This window comes from Lampetra planeri, chromosome 22, assembly GCF_965212315.1.
Source record: "Lampetra planeri chromosome 22, kcLamPlan1.2.h2, whole genome shotgun sequence".
In the NCBI taxonomy this organism is placed as follows: domain Eukaryota; kingdom Metazoa; phylum Chordata; class Hyperoartia; order Petromyzontiformes; family Petromyzontidae; genus Lampetra; species Lampetra planeri.
The window spans coordinates 7,350,029-7,367,248 of record NC_136128.1 but is presented as its reverse complement, the minus strand read 5'-3'; the positions used below and the strand labels follow the sequence as shown (position 1 = coordinate 7,367,248).

The following is a 17,220-nucleotide window of genomic DNA, read 5'->3' as shown; positions in this document are numbered from 1 at the left end:
CATTCTCTTCTCCTGTGATATCCCCCGCAGCCTATAACACATGTTACTCTTGGCAGTTGGAGATCTCAGGGAATTCTTAATGGTCATATTGGTGCACTTGGCTAGCACATTCCATGATAAAACTAGATTCTCGTGTGTAGCATATTTGATGGTATTATCTCACCAATGCACAGAAACAAGTTCATGTAAATTTAAACATACTCATTAAAATGGAATTGGTCAAACATTTCATTCCAAGACTCAGCTATAACGAGTCTTAAGATCCCGATTGCGGCTTTTCTGTATAAAGAAAGAATGCTATTCAATTTTATATTTCAAATTATTCAGGCCTATCCCATCGCCGGGTGACACAGTTTACAATACTTTTTGGAGTCGGATGGTTGATGTGGAAAATCTGTGATGAAACCTAACAAATTTATTGTAAAAGTCAGAATATTGTAGCAGCTCTGTTCATCACGGCAGATTGAAGGCCTTCCTTAAGCATTACTTAGAGCTGAATTATGTTTTAGTGTTCATCATCGGCCTTGACCTCTCCACTGGTAGATTAAGACCTTCCCACAATTCAACCGCTCACCATGATCCCATAATGCCATGATCCATCTTGCTCCCACGCAAGCTGAGTTCATCGCTCTAACTCTGCAGTGGACATTATCTTGGGCATTTTCTGTCCTTTGGCTGTCCCACCACCCCATTGTTAGTCTTCACCCCTTTTCATGATATTTGAAGTTTCATGTTTTCAAGTTTTATTAATTAGGTATAGCACTGTGAGCCATGCGGCTCTTGAGTCGGGTGCAACCGCAACAAACAAAATATGAACGGAGAACATCTTAAAGCGACGACACGCAACAGAAACATCCTGGATATACCAGCAAATCTTACAGAAAAAACCCACCGTATTACAACGCTGTGTGCAAAAATCCCAGTGGAATGCAAGTCAAACAATAACAATCATAAGACAATTTAGATTAAAGTTATAAGTCTAATTCTGTACTTCAACAAACAAATATGGCTAAACCAAAACTTTTCGAAATCACCAAAATAAAGCTATAAAAACAATGTAACAGTGATCATAGGAACTGTGATTCAAATGTAAAGTTAACAATAAACGATAGACATGAATCTTCTTGGTTCTTTCGGTAAAGTCACGTAGAAGGGAATTAATAAAATAATAAAAATAAAACATAATAAAATAATTCTCACGAAGTTTTGGCCACAACGCAAGCAGCCGTCCTCAGGTGAAGAATGAAACACCACCAAGCTTGGAGCGTATATTTAAGCTTGGTGGTGTTTCATTCTTCACCTGAGGACGGCTGCTTGCGTTGTGGCTGAAACGTCGTGATAATTATTTTATTATGTTTTATTTTTATTATTTTATTATTTCCATTCTACGTGACTTTACCGAAAGAACCAAGAAGAAGAATCCCTGCAGTGACAGAAGCTCTAAATCGAAAAAGTGAAGCGGGAGTTGATTTCTTGAACAAAGCTCTCGTTTTACAGATCGATCTGCGTTCCAACCCCCACCTATGGTCATGACGTTTGGCTAATGACCAAACGGATGAGATTGCAGGTACAAGGGGCCGAAATGAGGTTTCTCCACAGGGTTGTCGGGCTCACTCTCCGTGATCGGTTGAGGAGCTCTGTAATCTGGGAGAGCCTCCAAGTCGTGCCACTGTTCCTCCGGATCGAGAGGAGCCAGTTGAGGTAGTTCTGGCACCTGGGAAAGATGCCCCCCCCCCTATCCCAGTAGACTCCCCATGGAATTCTGCCGGGCACGTCCCACTGAGCGAAGACCCCGGGGCCGGCCCAGGACATGCTGGCGGGATTATGTCGCTCAGCTGGCCTGGGAACGCCTGGGAATTCATCGGGAAGATCTAGAGTTCGTTGCCAGGGAAAGGGAGGTCTGGACCACTCAAAATGCTGCCGCCACGACCCTTGCCAGGACAAGCAAATTAAGAAACGAACGAAAGAATAGAGTATTCATTTTTTTTGTTAATTTATGCGAATGTTTACATTTAGGTGACACAATGATTGAATAATCTCATGACACTCAATTTTGACAATTCAATGAATCACTTTAAGGGCCTCTATATATGAATACATTACTCTGGGGTTTTAAATGTAACTTCCCGACAAGTATATGGTGAACATCTCAAAGCAGTGTAGCAGCTGCACACATCCCAAATCCCGCATATCAATGCTGCTAAATGCATCATGGGTTACGCGTAGAAATTAATCACACTCATTCACCAATGTGCAGCCATTCAAGGCCATCTTTATTATGCAAAATATTTCTACAGGAGCCATTCTGCCATTGTGTGATGTGGCCTTGTGAAATTGGTCTTGAATGGGCAATTTACATGGGTTTTGACTGGGGACCTTAAATTGTCTGCGGTGGACTGAATTTTCTCCCTACTGCCCATGGGCTTTTTTTGTAGGTATTTGCTGTTCTTGACTTTGTCATGAAACTCATTGAAACTCATTAATGTAATAAAGTAAATGTAAACCTAGGACGATGGTGGCGCACTCCTGTCAGCCAGCACTGTGTAGGCGGACTTGATAGATGATGACTTGAATGCTGAGAAACTTCTTCTTGGTTCTTTCGGTAAAGTCACGTAGAAGGGAAGTAATAAAATAATAAAAATAAAACATAATAAAACAATTCTCACGACGTTTCGGCCACAACGCAAGCAGCCGTCCTCAGGTGAAAACCAGGTCTGTCGAGGCGACAGCGTCTGAGAAACTCTTTTGCCCGTGGCCATCAAAGTGCAAAACCTTGGCTTGCCAGGAAAGGGCACTGCAGCTAAAGTGTGGACTCCACCTGTTCCATCTGTACGGGAACAGAGTGTTGCCACCTCCCCCACTCCCCCGTACACGTAGGTTTTCTCCAGGTTCTCCAGTGTCCTGCCACATGTCAGCACTCATTAATTGGCCGATTACACCCAAGTAAATAGAAGACCGCAGTACTTTGGGGGTCGAATTTGACAAGCGTCAAGGACAACCCATGCGGTTGTCCTTGACGCTTGTCTGTGGCTCCTCATGATTGTGAGTCGTTCTCTCCAAGAGTCGCTCTCTGCAAGAGTAAGCAAATACTGTACTGTGAGCATTATAAGTTGAGTGTTGTTACTGGTAGGAACCACCTGGTTCCACCAGCCCACAGGGGATTATTGTGTCTGTCCGTCCGTTATGCATCCAAAAATGGGAGGGGTCGGGCTGGGTGGAGAGGGGAGGGTGGGGAGGGGCTGGGTGGGGAGGGGAGGGTGGGGAGGAGCTGGGTGGGGGGGGTGGGGCTGGGTGGGGGTTGGAGGGGTGGGGCTGGGTGGGGAGGGGCTGGTCACCCCGTGGTGCCCTTATAAAACTCAACGTTTAACCTACTCACGCAGGCTTGTGCGCGCCCTCACAGTCGGGCATATTTGCGGAATACACCACGCTACCGTTGACCCTGGCCATTGACCGAGCAACCCAACGTTCCTACCAGCTCCCTCCGCAGGAATGTGTTATTATTGACCAGTGGCGCTCAAGAGTGTGTGCTGGCAAGAAGTGTCCGGGTTGATTCTGGAAACTAATGCCATGTCTCAGCAGTTTAGTGTCATCATATAGACACTAGGTTCTCATACGAGTTTCAGGTAATTGTCTGCTAAGCTAAGTTCTCAAGTTTAGCGAGTGGGTGGTTTTGGCTCAGTCAACAGTGAACGACAAAAATAAACAATAATGTAATCTAGTTTTTCATGCTATTTCGCATTTTTCCACTGTGAGAATGTAAACATTTGGTTTGATTAACACGAGACAAAAGGGACATATAATATTAAAGGATTGCATCCATTATCAGTTAAGATGGCAATTTTAAGTGACTTTAAAGCTAATTCTTAATGTAATTTTTGGGGGGCATATTTTCTAATCTAGATTTGTGTGCTGTTATCTGTGAGAAGTCAGAATAAGAATGTCCTTGCCTTATGGCATGATGCCGATGTTATAATAGGAATATAATTTGGTAAAAATTAGTGAAAAGAGAAGAAATAATGGCTTTGTGTGTGCGTTGAATTTTCTCGCCTCCCTTGTTACTGGAGGTAGCACTCGGGACCAACTGAATGTGTGAGACACTCACCTTTTGGGATATGAGTTGGCATGGGTGGCAGTATGGCTCAATTGTGCGGGGTTTCTCAGAATAGTAAAAACTTTTCTCGTGAGTAAAATCACATTAAAAAAATAAATTGACCAAACACCCCAAGAACAACTCTGCTAAAAACATACTCTTGTGATTCCTCCCTGAGTAAAGCCCAAAGTCAATTCAAAGTATCTCTCTGCTCACTGAGCTTTGGGTGCTGCTAATTTATATTGGCAGTCTTTTGTGGAAATCTCACATTTCCGTGGTGTTAACCAGACTCTCTATAGAATGGCTATTGTTGACTTATAATCATTTGATAGACTCAGGATGGGCTGATTCGACCTCCAACCATGTGATAGAGCTCTGAACCATCTTATTGTGAGCTGCGTATTGTCACCACACAATGAAATATTGTTGGATTATAAATGTGTTTGGATTGTAAAGGCACAGCTTGGCGTTGTCCTGTTGCCATGTGCCGATTGATGGTCCCTGTGCTTTTCTCCCACCCCAAATAGGAGATCAAAGAGCCAGACCTCAAGGGGGTCCCCATTAACCACCTATGGGCTCATCCCAATGGGCGCAGGCTGCTTGTGCACGCCCGAGACAGTGCCCTGCGCCTCATCGACGTCCGAGTGTGAGTGAATATGCCCCTTGTAATCCGCGGCATGAGGCGAATGTTATTACGCCTCATTGGGCTTTCAGCGTTGTTTGCATGCGATAAAACACCAGAGTGTCGATAAAATACATGCACATACAAGCGGAGAACACGCGTGTAGATGTACATCGGTAACATACTTACTCTGAGGCATTCTTCCGATATTAGGAAGTCACTGAAGCTATGCACTTTTAAATCTTAATTGAAAACAAATTTCCTAAGAACTGCTTTTTGTGTTTAGTTTGTTGTCCTTCCCCCGCACCTCCGATGAGCACGGTTGGCTATGTACGGCGTGAAAGAAGTTCAACACACACATACATACATCCTATGGTTACCTTGCTATCTTTGCTGGTGGGCATCTTACATGCACAATCTTGTCCTCATCCACAACCCCAACCTCCCAAGTCGCTGGATCGCAGGCATGAGTCACCCGGAAAGCTGCGCTAACCGTTAGACTCTGGGCAGCTTTCGACGCAGCGTTCCGAGTCGTGGCACCGGCCGTGTCTGTGCAGGCAGGTGACCAGGAAGTTCACGGGGGCCTCAAATCAACGCGAGCGCGTGCACAGCTGCGTCAGCCCCTGCGGAACCTTTCTGCTGTCGGGCAGCGAGGATGGCGTGGCTTACGTTTGGAACATCGACACGGGTATGGCTCCTGGTCTTGGCCTCCGCGTGCCCCGGTGTGTCCTTTAACCCTGGGATCAAGGCAGGCACGTGCGTGTTGGCCAACGCGTCCACGGGAAGATCTGTGATCGTTGTGCTTTGGTTTGTAATATCGACATTGTCATGCTAATCTGAAATTCCGATTATCACCTGGAACATACAGACTAAGTGTATGGAAATGTTATTAAAAAAAGACGCAGCCCAAAAAACTAAATAGCCATTATAGTAATAGGTTTTTACCCTTTCATCTGGTACAAAAACTGACACCTTTATACAAGGGATCATGTTTGCAATAACCACAACACAGCAGTCAAAATGCAAACAAAAAGAAACAACTCTGATAATGATAATGATATGCACTGTCCTATATCATTATCATAGTTGTTTATTTTTGTTTGCATTTTGACTGCTTGTGTTGTGGTTATTGCAAACATGATCCCTTGTATAAAGGTGTCAGTTGTTGTACCAGTTGAAAGGGTAAAAACCTATTACTATATTTTGCCACTGGTAAAGGAGGTCTCATAGTGTAAAATAGCCATTGTTTGGTAGATATACACCTGTGTTATGTATCGCAGGCTTCCAAGATGCTTTTGAGGCTTTGTTAATTGGAAAGGAAGATTTAGAAAGAGGATATTTTGGAGTGTTTTTAATAATTGCTATCGGCACATCAGTGTCATTCAAGCAGTACTGAAAATGTATTTTAAGTTTTTTTTGTCACTTACAAAGTTTCATCCTCTTGATGGGCAGCGTGCAACACAAATCCTGAGTGTGTATCTACGAAATAATAATTGTTTGTTTTTTGTCGGTTACATATTTCCTTAAAGTTTTTGCTCAGGTGTTTGTACACGGCTTGCCCTCCTGTGGGATTTTAGGAGTGCATCGCAAATTTAACCTCGGTACGTTGCTGTAAAAGCTGTGTGGATTTTCCCTTGATTGTGCTGTAGTCAAATGTGGGTTGTCTTTCTGCAGCAAATCCCATTCATAGTCATCGGCTAGGAGCACTCCACAGCGGTTTATGTTTCAGGCAGGTGTGTGTGGCAATAGTTTACATCTCTCTTGGCTGACCTCCTCAAGAGGCAGTTGACACCGGCTGACTGACCGTCAATTGTCAGCCAATACTTGGGCCACATTCCTGTCACTTCTCCAAGTCCGTCCTGAATGAGGCTTCTTGAGAGCTCACTCGAAGCGCACCTGCTTAGCCCCGTCTCCTTGCAGGGTCCTCCCCCCTCCCCTCTCACATCTGGCAGCCTGCCGCCCTCTTCCTCCGCACGCCCTACCACGCCGGCAGTCTGTGAGCGTAACGTGTGTGCTTGAGCTCCCAGGTCTTCCCTTGATGTCTCAGTCTTCAAAGCGGGGGGTCCCTCCGTCCTCACGTTTTTTAAAAGTCACCTGCAAGGTGTTACGGCTGAGCCCACAGAGTGCAACGTGCTTGGCAGTTAGCGCTGTTAAGCGTTGCCCCCTTTGTATACTTGTGAGCGCTGTTCACACCTTTCTGCTGTCACCTCATGCGTTAGGACCTTTCTTCGAATGGGTTCAAGTTCTTTAAATGCCATGTGCATGTATGAGTGTGTGTGGAGATCGCTGGCATAGCGGTTAGTGCTCTGTGCTGTGAAGCCGCCTTGCAGAGTTCGATTCCCCCACTGACGGTCAACACCCGTGATGATATCTGAATTGGTCATGGGGAGACACAAAGGGCTGGGTGTGGTGCTTTACTGACCTTCATAGGTGCTCGCTAACAGCACTTGCACCAACAGTCTTTTAAGGATCTTTGTCTCTGTCTTTTATGTGCGAGTGGTGTTGCAGTGGCCACTGAACTGTGCTGTGATCCCAGCTCCATTGGAATTAATTCCTGGCATTGCACCACTCGTGGCAAGTGATATCTGAATATTACCCGGCCTACTGTATGTTAATTCAGCCTCAAATGAGTGTCTGGTCCAGTGTACAAAAGATGGGAGCTGCAAGACAATGGTGGATAGCTGTGCTACTGGTCACACCATCCACTCGTGCACTCTGCCAGTCTTAGTAGGTGCATGTTAACAGCACATGTGTTTTAGGTAGCGGGTAGTTTGTGATAAACTGCCTCAGGGCGTGACGACCCTGCCTTACGCGAATCCCAGGCACAGCTGGCCCGGCTGTCAGTACCTGGTAAGGACCCCTCCCAGGGTCACGCGGTTTTATCACTGCCTTGTGAGTGTCTCGGGAGACCATTGGAACCTCATTTGCCAGTAACAAAATATTATAATTGTTTTTTTAATCTTGTATCTAGCAACAAAACTGACACTTTTTTTACAAAGAGTCATGTTTGCATTGACCACAATACCTGCAGTCGGAATGCAAACAAAAAACATAACTGATAATGTATGCACTGTCCTTGAAATTGATTGGTCCACACCCGAGACAGCTTTCCTTAGAGCCTAGTCTCACATGGTGTTGGACCAGATGACGCCAAAAGGCGCACAACTCAAGGACAATGAACCATCAGAGTATGAGAGCTCGGGGTAAGCATTTACACCATTGTAACCTCAATTTGCCAGTAACAAAATATGATAATTGGTTTTTTACCCTTTTATCTGGCAACAAAACTGACACCTTTTTATTTTTATTTTATTATAAAAAAGACGTCAGTTTTGACACCTTTTTATTTTTATTTTATTATTAAAGAAGGTGTCAGTTTTGACACCTTTTTATTTTTATTTTATTATTAAAAAAGGTGTCAGTTTTGTTGCCAGATTAAAGGGTAAAAAAACAATTATGTCTCGGGAGAGTCAATGGCTAAGGGATTAAACCCCGACAGAAAATCAGGAGTGGGGCCCCTCAGGCGGTTTTGTGACGCGCAGCGGCACATTCCCGGCAGCCCCCGCAGCCAAACTGGTACCGAACGTCGTGCTACGCACTCCTTTGGACATCACCAGCAAGGCCGAGGGGGGGATCCTGACGCATGGGCAATCCAGGATGTCCAGAATAACCTGCCCGGGCTTTGCGCCAACGATTGCCACTCAAGGATTGGCCTACTAAGTCATTCTAGGCGCTGCAAAACCTACAGCTGACCTCGTAAGGCGCAAAAGAATTGTCTCTCGAGACAAAAAGGCCTATGGTATTTGTGTTTACATACACAGACAATGCGCACACTAACATCGTAATAACCCTGGTAAAATTCATGGCCATAGTATAAAACAGCATTTTTCTAATTTTAGAAGGAAGGAAGGAAGCGATGAGCCGTAATGCGCTGGGATGTGCATTGGATTGAATTTGTATGTATTTTTCCTGCAGCAAATGTGATGCGTTGAGGTGCGTATTATGAGCACCAAGCTTAATGACTTAGGCTCAGAGCTACTGGTTCCTGGACAGCTGTATTTGCACTGCCAAGGTAAATGGCACTGCACCACAGTTGAGAAAAAATTAACCCGTAAAAACAAAGTTTTTCACTATAAATCCTTTATATGCGTGGCGGCTAGAGTCCTCTCGTCCTCTGGCTTGACATGGCTGCCACCTATGGGTCAGATGATTGCATGCCACCATTAAGCAATTGGTAATTAAATATAATATTTTTGTCCTAAAAAGTGTAAAATTTTGGAAAAAAAAATTCACGAAAATACATTGTCACGCACAACGAGTCTGTGTGGGAAATGTCAGCTCGATTGGATCACGGGAAGTGGGTTAAAAAACGACCGAAAGATTTGCACGGTCGTAAGCAAGCAAGCAAGCGCGCAAGTGAACTTAATATAAAGGATTTAAAAAAATATTCAGTTTAGTAAAGCAGTGGAAATTCTCTCATCCATTGGCACACGCGCTGTTTGGCCAGCGTGCACGGACGCAGAAAGCACAGGCGCGTTGAGCTCATCATCACCGCTCGGGTGTGTTTGTGTGGACCAGACGGGGCAAACACAATTCATCTCTGTACCTGGGTGGCCCTTTGGTGTGAGTGGCTCTTTCTCAGGATTGCCACTCTATGCCCACTTAGTGCTTACCGGTTCACAGGTACGTTAGCATGTGGCCTTCCCCCTTAGGTTAACGTTGCCAACAGGGGGGGGAGGGGGAGTTAGAAACAAATTGGACAGCCAATCACCTGAGCCCGTCCCCAGCGTCCCGATGTTCCACAGTGCAGGTGTGTGAACTTGAGCTCGCGATGTCGCGCCCTTGATGTCCCGGTGACTTTTAGATTATTTGCCTGCTATGCCTTTCTACGTGATAAGCCACTTTGTTGAGCCATCATTTGTGGCCACGTCACTTCTGAAAAATAACTAATAGCTCAGTGGGTTTTTTTAGCTGGTGAAAAATAAAGATAGTTTAGTTTTTTTTATAATTTAGAGTGATTTTCTTACCTTCCTATACCTTGCACTCCTATAACACTGGTCAACAAAAAAAAAATTCTGACCTGTACTTTTGCAGCTGTTTTAGACTAATTTCAGGGTGCTGATTCCAAATCTGATCTCAGATTTGCTCTATCACATCTCATTTTTATGCTATCGGCATACCCCATTTTCATTGATTTTACCCAAAATTAACTCTGTCACTTATGATTGCAAGTTGTTGCGAGTCAGTGACTGCTTTAGTGTTAAAATATGGTGCTGTATTTTTAGGATAGTGTGATTATAATATCATTTTATGTAGATATCCAGATTTATTTAATATTTTTCTTCTGCAGTTTTTATTGAAAATGCAATATTTGATATCTCAAAAACCTGGTGTGATAGACAAAAACTGATGCCACATTTGGAATCAGCACCGTTGGAATACCTTATGCCAGAAAAAAGTGTGTTGACCAGTGTAATTGTTTTTGTATAGTTGGAACTTTCTGATCTGCCTCTACTCGACATCTCTGAAAAGAGCTTCATAGCTCATCGGATTTCTCCAGGATAATTACAGGCTCTGATTCTGACTTCGATCTCCGAGCCCATGTGCATTTGGATCATCCGTAAGATTTTGGAGCATCCTTAGGTCTTTAATGAATTGGTTAAGGACATATTCTTGGTTCTTTCGGTAAAGTCACTTAGAAGGGAGATAATAAAATAATAAAAAATAAAACAAATTAAATATAAAAATAACAATGGTTAAGGACAGTCGTGTTTTGCACGATGTTTTCTCTTGATGGACCCCATAGTTTCAAATAATGTTCAGGAACATATTCACTGTCATGCAGCGTTTTGTTGCATGTGACTTATTGGTAGAAAAAGCATTTATTTAGTTCCACAGCCACTCTTGAATGTGTATGCGTATATGTATGATATACTGATGTGTGTGTGTATGTGCAGATGCCCATTATTTGCTTGTATCAAATTAAAATGTGGCCCTGGTACACAGAATGGCACTGCTTGAATGCTGTTATTGAGGCATTTCAATAAAGACCCCAAATTTTGGGTCACATGGGTGAAGTACACCAAGACATGTGCATTATTGGCTTCTCGAATTCAGTACAATAACTAGAATATTTTTAAAATGAGTGTTATTTTGTTGTTGTGGTGTTTTTCATGAAGTTTTTCATGACCTTGACCTGTAACTTGAGTTTGTTCTCAGACAGAGAAGGTTGTTCTCAACAGTTTGTGTCGTTTTAATGTTGTTTTTCAATAGATGGATTTCAGTTTTTGCTGAATTTTATTTGTATGACCGTATATACAAAACTTTTAGAGAGAGAGAAACATCATATTCCCTTGTTAGACATTGTACACAATGCAACAGGAAGCCGATTGCAGCTGAGAACAACTCAACAGAAGCACATCATGGTATATGTCCTGCTGCCTGTCATTTATTTAATTGACTAATCTATACAAGTAATGCTTAAATTACTAATTAGTAACAAAACAAGTATTATGTCCCTATGCCCAGATGAGCATGAGGTGGTGCTCATATTCTATAGTGGTTCAGAGCAAGCAGTGAAAATGACACATTCCTGTACAATAGTACAATCGCTGTTCATTTTATAACTAACTTAACTCTTTTTATTTTATTTTACCAGGCAAGGCCCACTGAGCTATATAGCTATTTTTAAGAAGTGACCTTGGCCACAAATAATGAAAGCTCAATTAAGTGGTTTATCGTGTGGAAATTTATAGCAGCCAAAAACGCACATTTTTGAATGTGGAGGGAAAAATCGGAGGACCCAGAGAAAAATCCACGCGACTATGACGAGAGAGACATGCAAGCTCCAAATATCCAGACGTTAGGGTCGGGATTGAACCCACGACCTCCTGTATACCAGGCGAGGGAGTTAACATCTCACCACTGTGGCACTCTACGCACTCGATGGAGCAGCCTTGATAAGTGGGAGTTCCGAAAGGGATGATGAGGATGGTAATTGTAGACTAAGTTGATTATAGCTATCAACCAAGGTCATGTAACACTGACATAAATAACATGCTTTGGATATTCTTTTACTTTTATTTGTTCCATAACGCCTGGCAATCCATCCAAATGCTGGTTCATTCGTGTTTAAGTGCAACTGTCGTTTGAATTACTGACATACGGAGAGTTTTTATTGGAATCGAATACAATTGATAAATTGTTTTAGTCAATGATCGTTCGCATATATTGCATGCTGAGTAACAGAAATGATCACAGGTTGACACGTACGAAAACATCGATAGTAAGCTGACGCTCTTATACTGGTTATAATCTCAATGAGCCATGTATATTTTGGGCCTTTGCAATTCTCAAATCTGTAAGCATGCTTTTCAGAAAGCTCACAGTGTTAACGGTCCTAAAGCTGTTCAAGAGTGTCTGCATTATTTTTACCAAGGAAATATCTTCTCTCTTAGTCATTGCATGTGTAATGAGCGACTTCCGCGACACGTCGTGTAGAGGGTACTCTCTTCTTGATTCACATTCGGGTACACCACAGGCCAACCTTACCCTCTTCCTTCTCCGAGTACACACGTAGATATTAGCATCCCTACAGGCTACACATGGTCGATCCCACAGCGTGGTTCCGTCTGCCCACTCCCGGCCTCGCCGCTGGTTGGCGGCGTGCCGGCGAGGCTGGTGGGACTTCGCGGGAGATCCGCCACGTGGCCGAACGACGGAGAGAGATGACGGCGAGCAGCGACGCAGTCCGGACCCAAGGCTCCCCACACCGACCACGAGTCGCCCTGCTGCTGCTCTATATAAGAACGGGAGACACAGCAGAGCCTCACCATTCTGGCGAATTGCCCGATGATGCTGGATGCAATTACCAGCGAAACGTCGTACTCAAATTGTAAATTGTTGTGGTTTCACGCTTCAACACACCAGTGGGCTAAAGCAGTGAACTATTTGTCTTCTGTCAACGTGACACTTTTTTACTGATTGGCCGTGTCGGGTGGTGGAGGGTTACGACACATTTATAAATAACGCGATCTGACCCAAAAACGTTGATTATGAGTCCACCTCCGCTTATATAGCCGCAGGCACGGCTAGGCTCCGCCTCCGGCCACGCCCTCTCGTGGAACCTTCTAGCCAGTTCCCGGAGTATCTCGGCTAGCCCCGCCCTCCACCTGTGGCCCAGATACCTCTCCCGTTGGGATTGGATGATGTTTATAGTGGTGCCTGTACCCGCGCTTCCCTTTTCCAACCAGTAGATGTCACTACGTCATTACACATGCGCTAGACTCCAGCGTGAGGTGACGGGACATGCGGCTTCAGTACGTGTTTGCAAGATGCAGCAGGAGCTTACTAAATATTTGAGTTTTATCAGCCTAGATTATGATTCATGATTGGTCTTTGGGTTAGGCCACATAGTGATTGAGATCTAGCAAAATGCATCTCGTTAAGACTCTCCAAAACACGACACAGCCACACAACTTAAATTGTCACGTGTACGAGCCGGCGTTTAACCCGTCAATTGCTATTGTTTCAGCTCACCGCTAAGTTGAAGAAAAATTGATTGCGAGAATTGTTCATCTTACCGTAGCGATACTAATTTGACCAGATTGTTACCTGGCCTAACCCAAAAATCATTGAAGAATCACAGGATTTACATTTCATGACGATTGTAAACAATCTGCAAATGTTACATTTCGGCTCATTGAGCGAAAATGAGCTGTACAAATAATATGGAATAAGTGAGATGGTAAGAGGTGCACAAAAAAGCAATAACGACCTGGAGTTGTGACGATCAAATATCTGTGGGTGGGAGGGGTTGAATCGTGGCATGCTTCATCATGACTCACCGGCAGTATTTTCCAGTTGCAAACAGATGACGCCCGTCAGACCTCAGTGACTGGACTTGTGCGAGCTTTTGCGCCACGATAACAACCTTGAAATCGTTCGGTTCATCTTCTTGGTTCTTTCGGTAAAGTCACGTAGAAGGGAAAATCGTTCGGTTCGTTCGTCTGGCGGAGTTTCCAATCGACGTCGCTCGCTCGCTCGCTCCGCAGCCGGGGAGCCAACAGCATTGGTGAAGTGAACTCGCCTGACCCGCGTCTTGGTGTGCCACCGTTTTGGCTGCAGGAGACCAGGTGGCCATGTACTCGGAGCTGGGCTACCAGGCCCCCGTGCGGGACGTGCACTTCCACCCACACGAGCACATGGTGGCGTTCTGCTGCCACGGGGACGCGCAGCCTGTTCTTGTCTTCGCCTACGACCACAAGGGTGGGCCCCGCCGCGTTGACGCTGACGTTCGTCAGAACAGTTGCTCACGTGCCAGCTAACCCTCCAGCTATCTATGAGCCAGACGGGGTGTGGTGGCATACACCTGTGGTCCAGAGATGTGTTTTGTTGTAGGAACGGGCTGATGGATCCTGCAGGTTTGAGAAACTTTCACACCCGCTGGGCTGCGTGATGCAGTCGGGAGATGGTACAGCAAGTAGGTTGTGAACCCGTCTTTGAGCATTATCCCATCCTTTGCGTGGGATTCATCCACATGGTCTGGTTTCCTCCCAAATATCCAAATGTGAAGCCCTTCTAGAAAAGAGTTTTGAGATTTAATGAGGCTTTTCTGGATGAATCATGATTTTCAGCCTTTTGCCAGTCAACTGCTTGTTCACTGCCCCACCCCATGCCATATCAGTCATGAGGTTGACTTACCATCGTTTGCCACACTGGCCTCGTGATACAGGGGGAGAGATGTGGTCTGCAGTGTGACCTATCTCACTCCACTGTGAGCAATTTTACTTGTGTGCAGAAGGTACGGCAGAAGACTGATGCTTCACTAATATGCAGTATTTAATTATGCTGCTACTGTTTCCAGTACCTGTAAATAGTCCGCATGTAAATCAACGTCGCTGAGACATTTTGATCTGGAAAACCCAGAGTGCAATGGTCACCTCCTTTATGATGATCTGTCCACTCTTGCTGGATCAAGGCTTCTCTACACCATACAAATGTTTAATTATGAAAATGTATTTCAAGTCTGCCTCCCTATTCAAATGAACATGGACAGCCATCCTCTTATTTGCAGGCCTTGAGGCAGTGCCAAGAATTCCACATTCCCATGACAAGAGGCCAGTCTGTCCTTAGCAACATCACTGTTCACTTACCACGAAGTGCTTCTCGTCCGAGGAGGAGGGATGATGGTTTGAGACATAGCCGAGGAGGACTTGAACTCAGGGCTACTTGGCTTTCGCATGCTCTTGAATAGAGGTTATCGACTCCGGACCGACCAGTCGCGCGTGGATCTACGTGTTCACCGCGGTAGTGTAGCGGTTAGCGCGCTGCACTACGAACCCGTCGACCCGAGTTCTATTCCCACTCACGGCCAACACCAGTGACAATGATCTGAATCGGTCCTGGGCCTCGCCTCAGCCTCAAATGAGTACCTGGTGCAATGTGTAAACATCGGCACTAGGGAGATAAAGGCGGCCAGGTGTGGTGCTGACCACCCACCCCCTCGTGTGCCGCGTGCCCGGCCTTCGTAAGTGCTCGCTAACAGGCACTTGCCACCAACAATCTGTCCAGGCTATACGGGGGGATCTTTGTCTTTTTTTGCGTCGCCCAGTGGCACAGACGGAGGCCCGCAGCTACCGGGACGTGCAGGAGCCCTCGTCGGCCGCACCGGGCCACCTGGCGGCGGGGAACTCGCGCGGCCCTCGGTGGCTCGGGTCCACGGGACCAGCGGGCCCCGCTTCGTGGACGGCCGTGGAGACGCTGGGCCACGGAACCGGCGACGCGGCTGCCGCTGCCGCGTCGCTCTTCCCTTCGCGGCTGCAGAGCGTCCGCCGAAAACTCGACTCGGTGCTCGCGGTGAGCGTGGGGCTGCTGCGGACGCCGCAAGCGAGCGAAGAGAGAACGAACAAATACAAGATTTGGCGATGCGTTGGAAAGGCGCATTGTTGGCAGTGAATCGCGTTAGCCAACCGCACCCGAGCCTTGCTCTTATCCCTAATCACGTCAGATGTAAAATTCACCAACTTGTCCCTATCCCGACCCATAATCATACACTGTCCACCAGATCCTAGCCGTACTTCTAACCCTAATCACACTTGTCAACCAATTCTTACCACTAGCCCTCGCCATTAGGCTATCTAACCAGCCGCTAACCCAACCCCTAGCCGCTAACCACACTTGCCAACTGCAATCTTAGCTTTAATCATAACCACATTGCCAACCAGACTATAGTCCTACCCCAAACTTACCACAGTATCTAACCATACTCTAGGCCAATCCATGCCCTACCTTAACCTTAAGTCCAAGAAAATGTATTCCTAACCCCCTTGTCCTAACTTTAACTTAACCTCATCTCTATAACCTTAGCCTTAATGCTGAGGTTTGGTCGGCAAACATTTCTAGGCGGTTCAGATGTTAGCGAGTTGATGAGTGCAGTGTGCAGCAGTTACAAATCAAAGGGAAACCACCCTCTCGGAAGACTTTATTTTCAAATTAATCTTATGAGATTTTATTTTGACCGATATAACACATTCCTGCGGAGGGAGCTGGTAGGAACGTTGGGTTGCTCGGTCAATGGCCAGGGTCAACGGTGGCGTGGTGTATTCCGCAAATATGGCCGACTGTGAGGGCGGGCACAAGCCGGCGTGAGTAGGTTAAACGTTGAGTTTTATAAGGGCACCACGGGGTGACCAGCCCCTCCCCACCCAGCCCCACCCCTCCCTCCCACCCCCCCACCCAGCCCCACCCTCCCCACCCAGCCTCTCCCCACCCTCCCCTCCCCACCCAGCCCCTCCCCACCCTCCCCACCCAGCCCCTCCCCACCCTCCCCTCTCCACCCAGCCCCACCCCTCCCATTTTTGGATGCACGACGGACGGACACAATAATCCCCTGTGGGCTGGTGGAACCAGGTAGTTCCTACCAGTATTAACCTCAATCTAACCTTGTTACCTGCTCTTTGTGAGACGCTCCTCAAAGTTCTTACATTGTCGGGATATAACGACTCAACTCTCCCGACCCCTCGCGATTCAAATCCATTTATCGCCATTGCAGCACATGTAGAATCCAAATGGGTATCCATTTGTAAACGTTCCGTATATCCAAAAAATATTTACAGATAAAAATAATCGTGTTTCAGTCCGTGCTGCGTTACTGTAGCAATGCTACAGTTACGCTCGGAATGCACAATTTCAGAGCAGACGTGTGTATGTATGTTGAATTTCTTTCGCACGGTACACAGCCAACCGTGCTACTCACAACTGCGGGGGAAGGACAACAAATTAAACACCAAAAGCAATTCTAATGAAATGAGTTTTCAATGTAGATTTAAAAGTGCATAGCTCCAGTGGCTTCCTCATATTGGAGGAAAGAGCGTTCCAGACGGCCGCAGAGGCACGTCTGAAAGCGTGCGATGCAGTGACTGTCTTTGGGGGACAGCACACTTTCTACCCCAGCCTGAGCTCAGAAGTTAAGATCGGTCTTCACAGTTATATCACACCACTATGAATA

General features: G+C 45.8%; 1 protein-coding gene across 9 annotated transcripts in view; it reads left to right on the top strand.

Annotated features, from left to right (window-relative positions):
- Nucleotides 1-17,220, top strand: part of AHI1 (Abelson helper integration site 1) — a 73,285-nt gene that overhangs the window by 24,529 nt on the left and 31,536 nt on the right. For all 9 annotated transcript variants that reach the window (XR_013586601.1, XR_013586600.1, XM_078604311.1 and 6 more), the window contains exons 17-20: nt 4,618-4,736; nt 5,270-5,400; nt 13,839-13,979; nt 15,325-15,569. Coding sequence is in view for 7 of the 9 variants with exons in the window: in XM_078604311.1 (XP_078460437.1) it covers nt 4,618-4,736; nt 5,270-5,400; nt 13,839-13,979; nt 15,325-15,569 (636 nt within the window). In the remaining 2 variants the exon portion in view is untranslated. The remainder of the gene's footprint in view (nt 1-4,617; nt 4,737-5,269; nt 5,401-13,838; nt 13,980-15,324; nt 15,570-17,220) is intronic.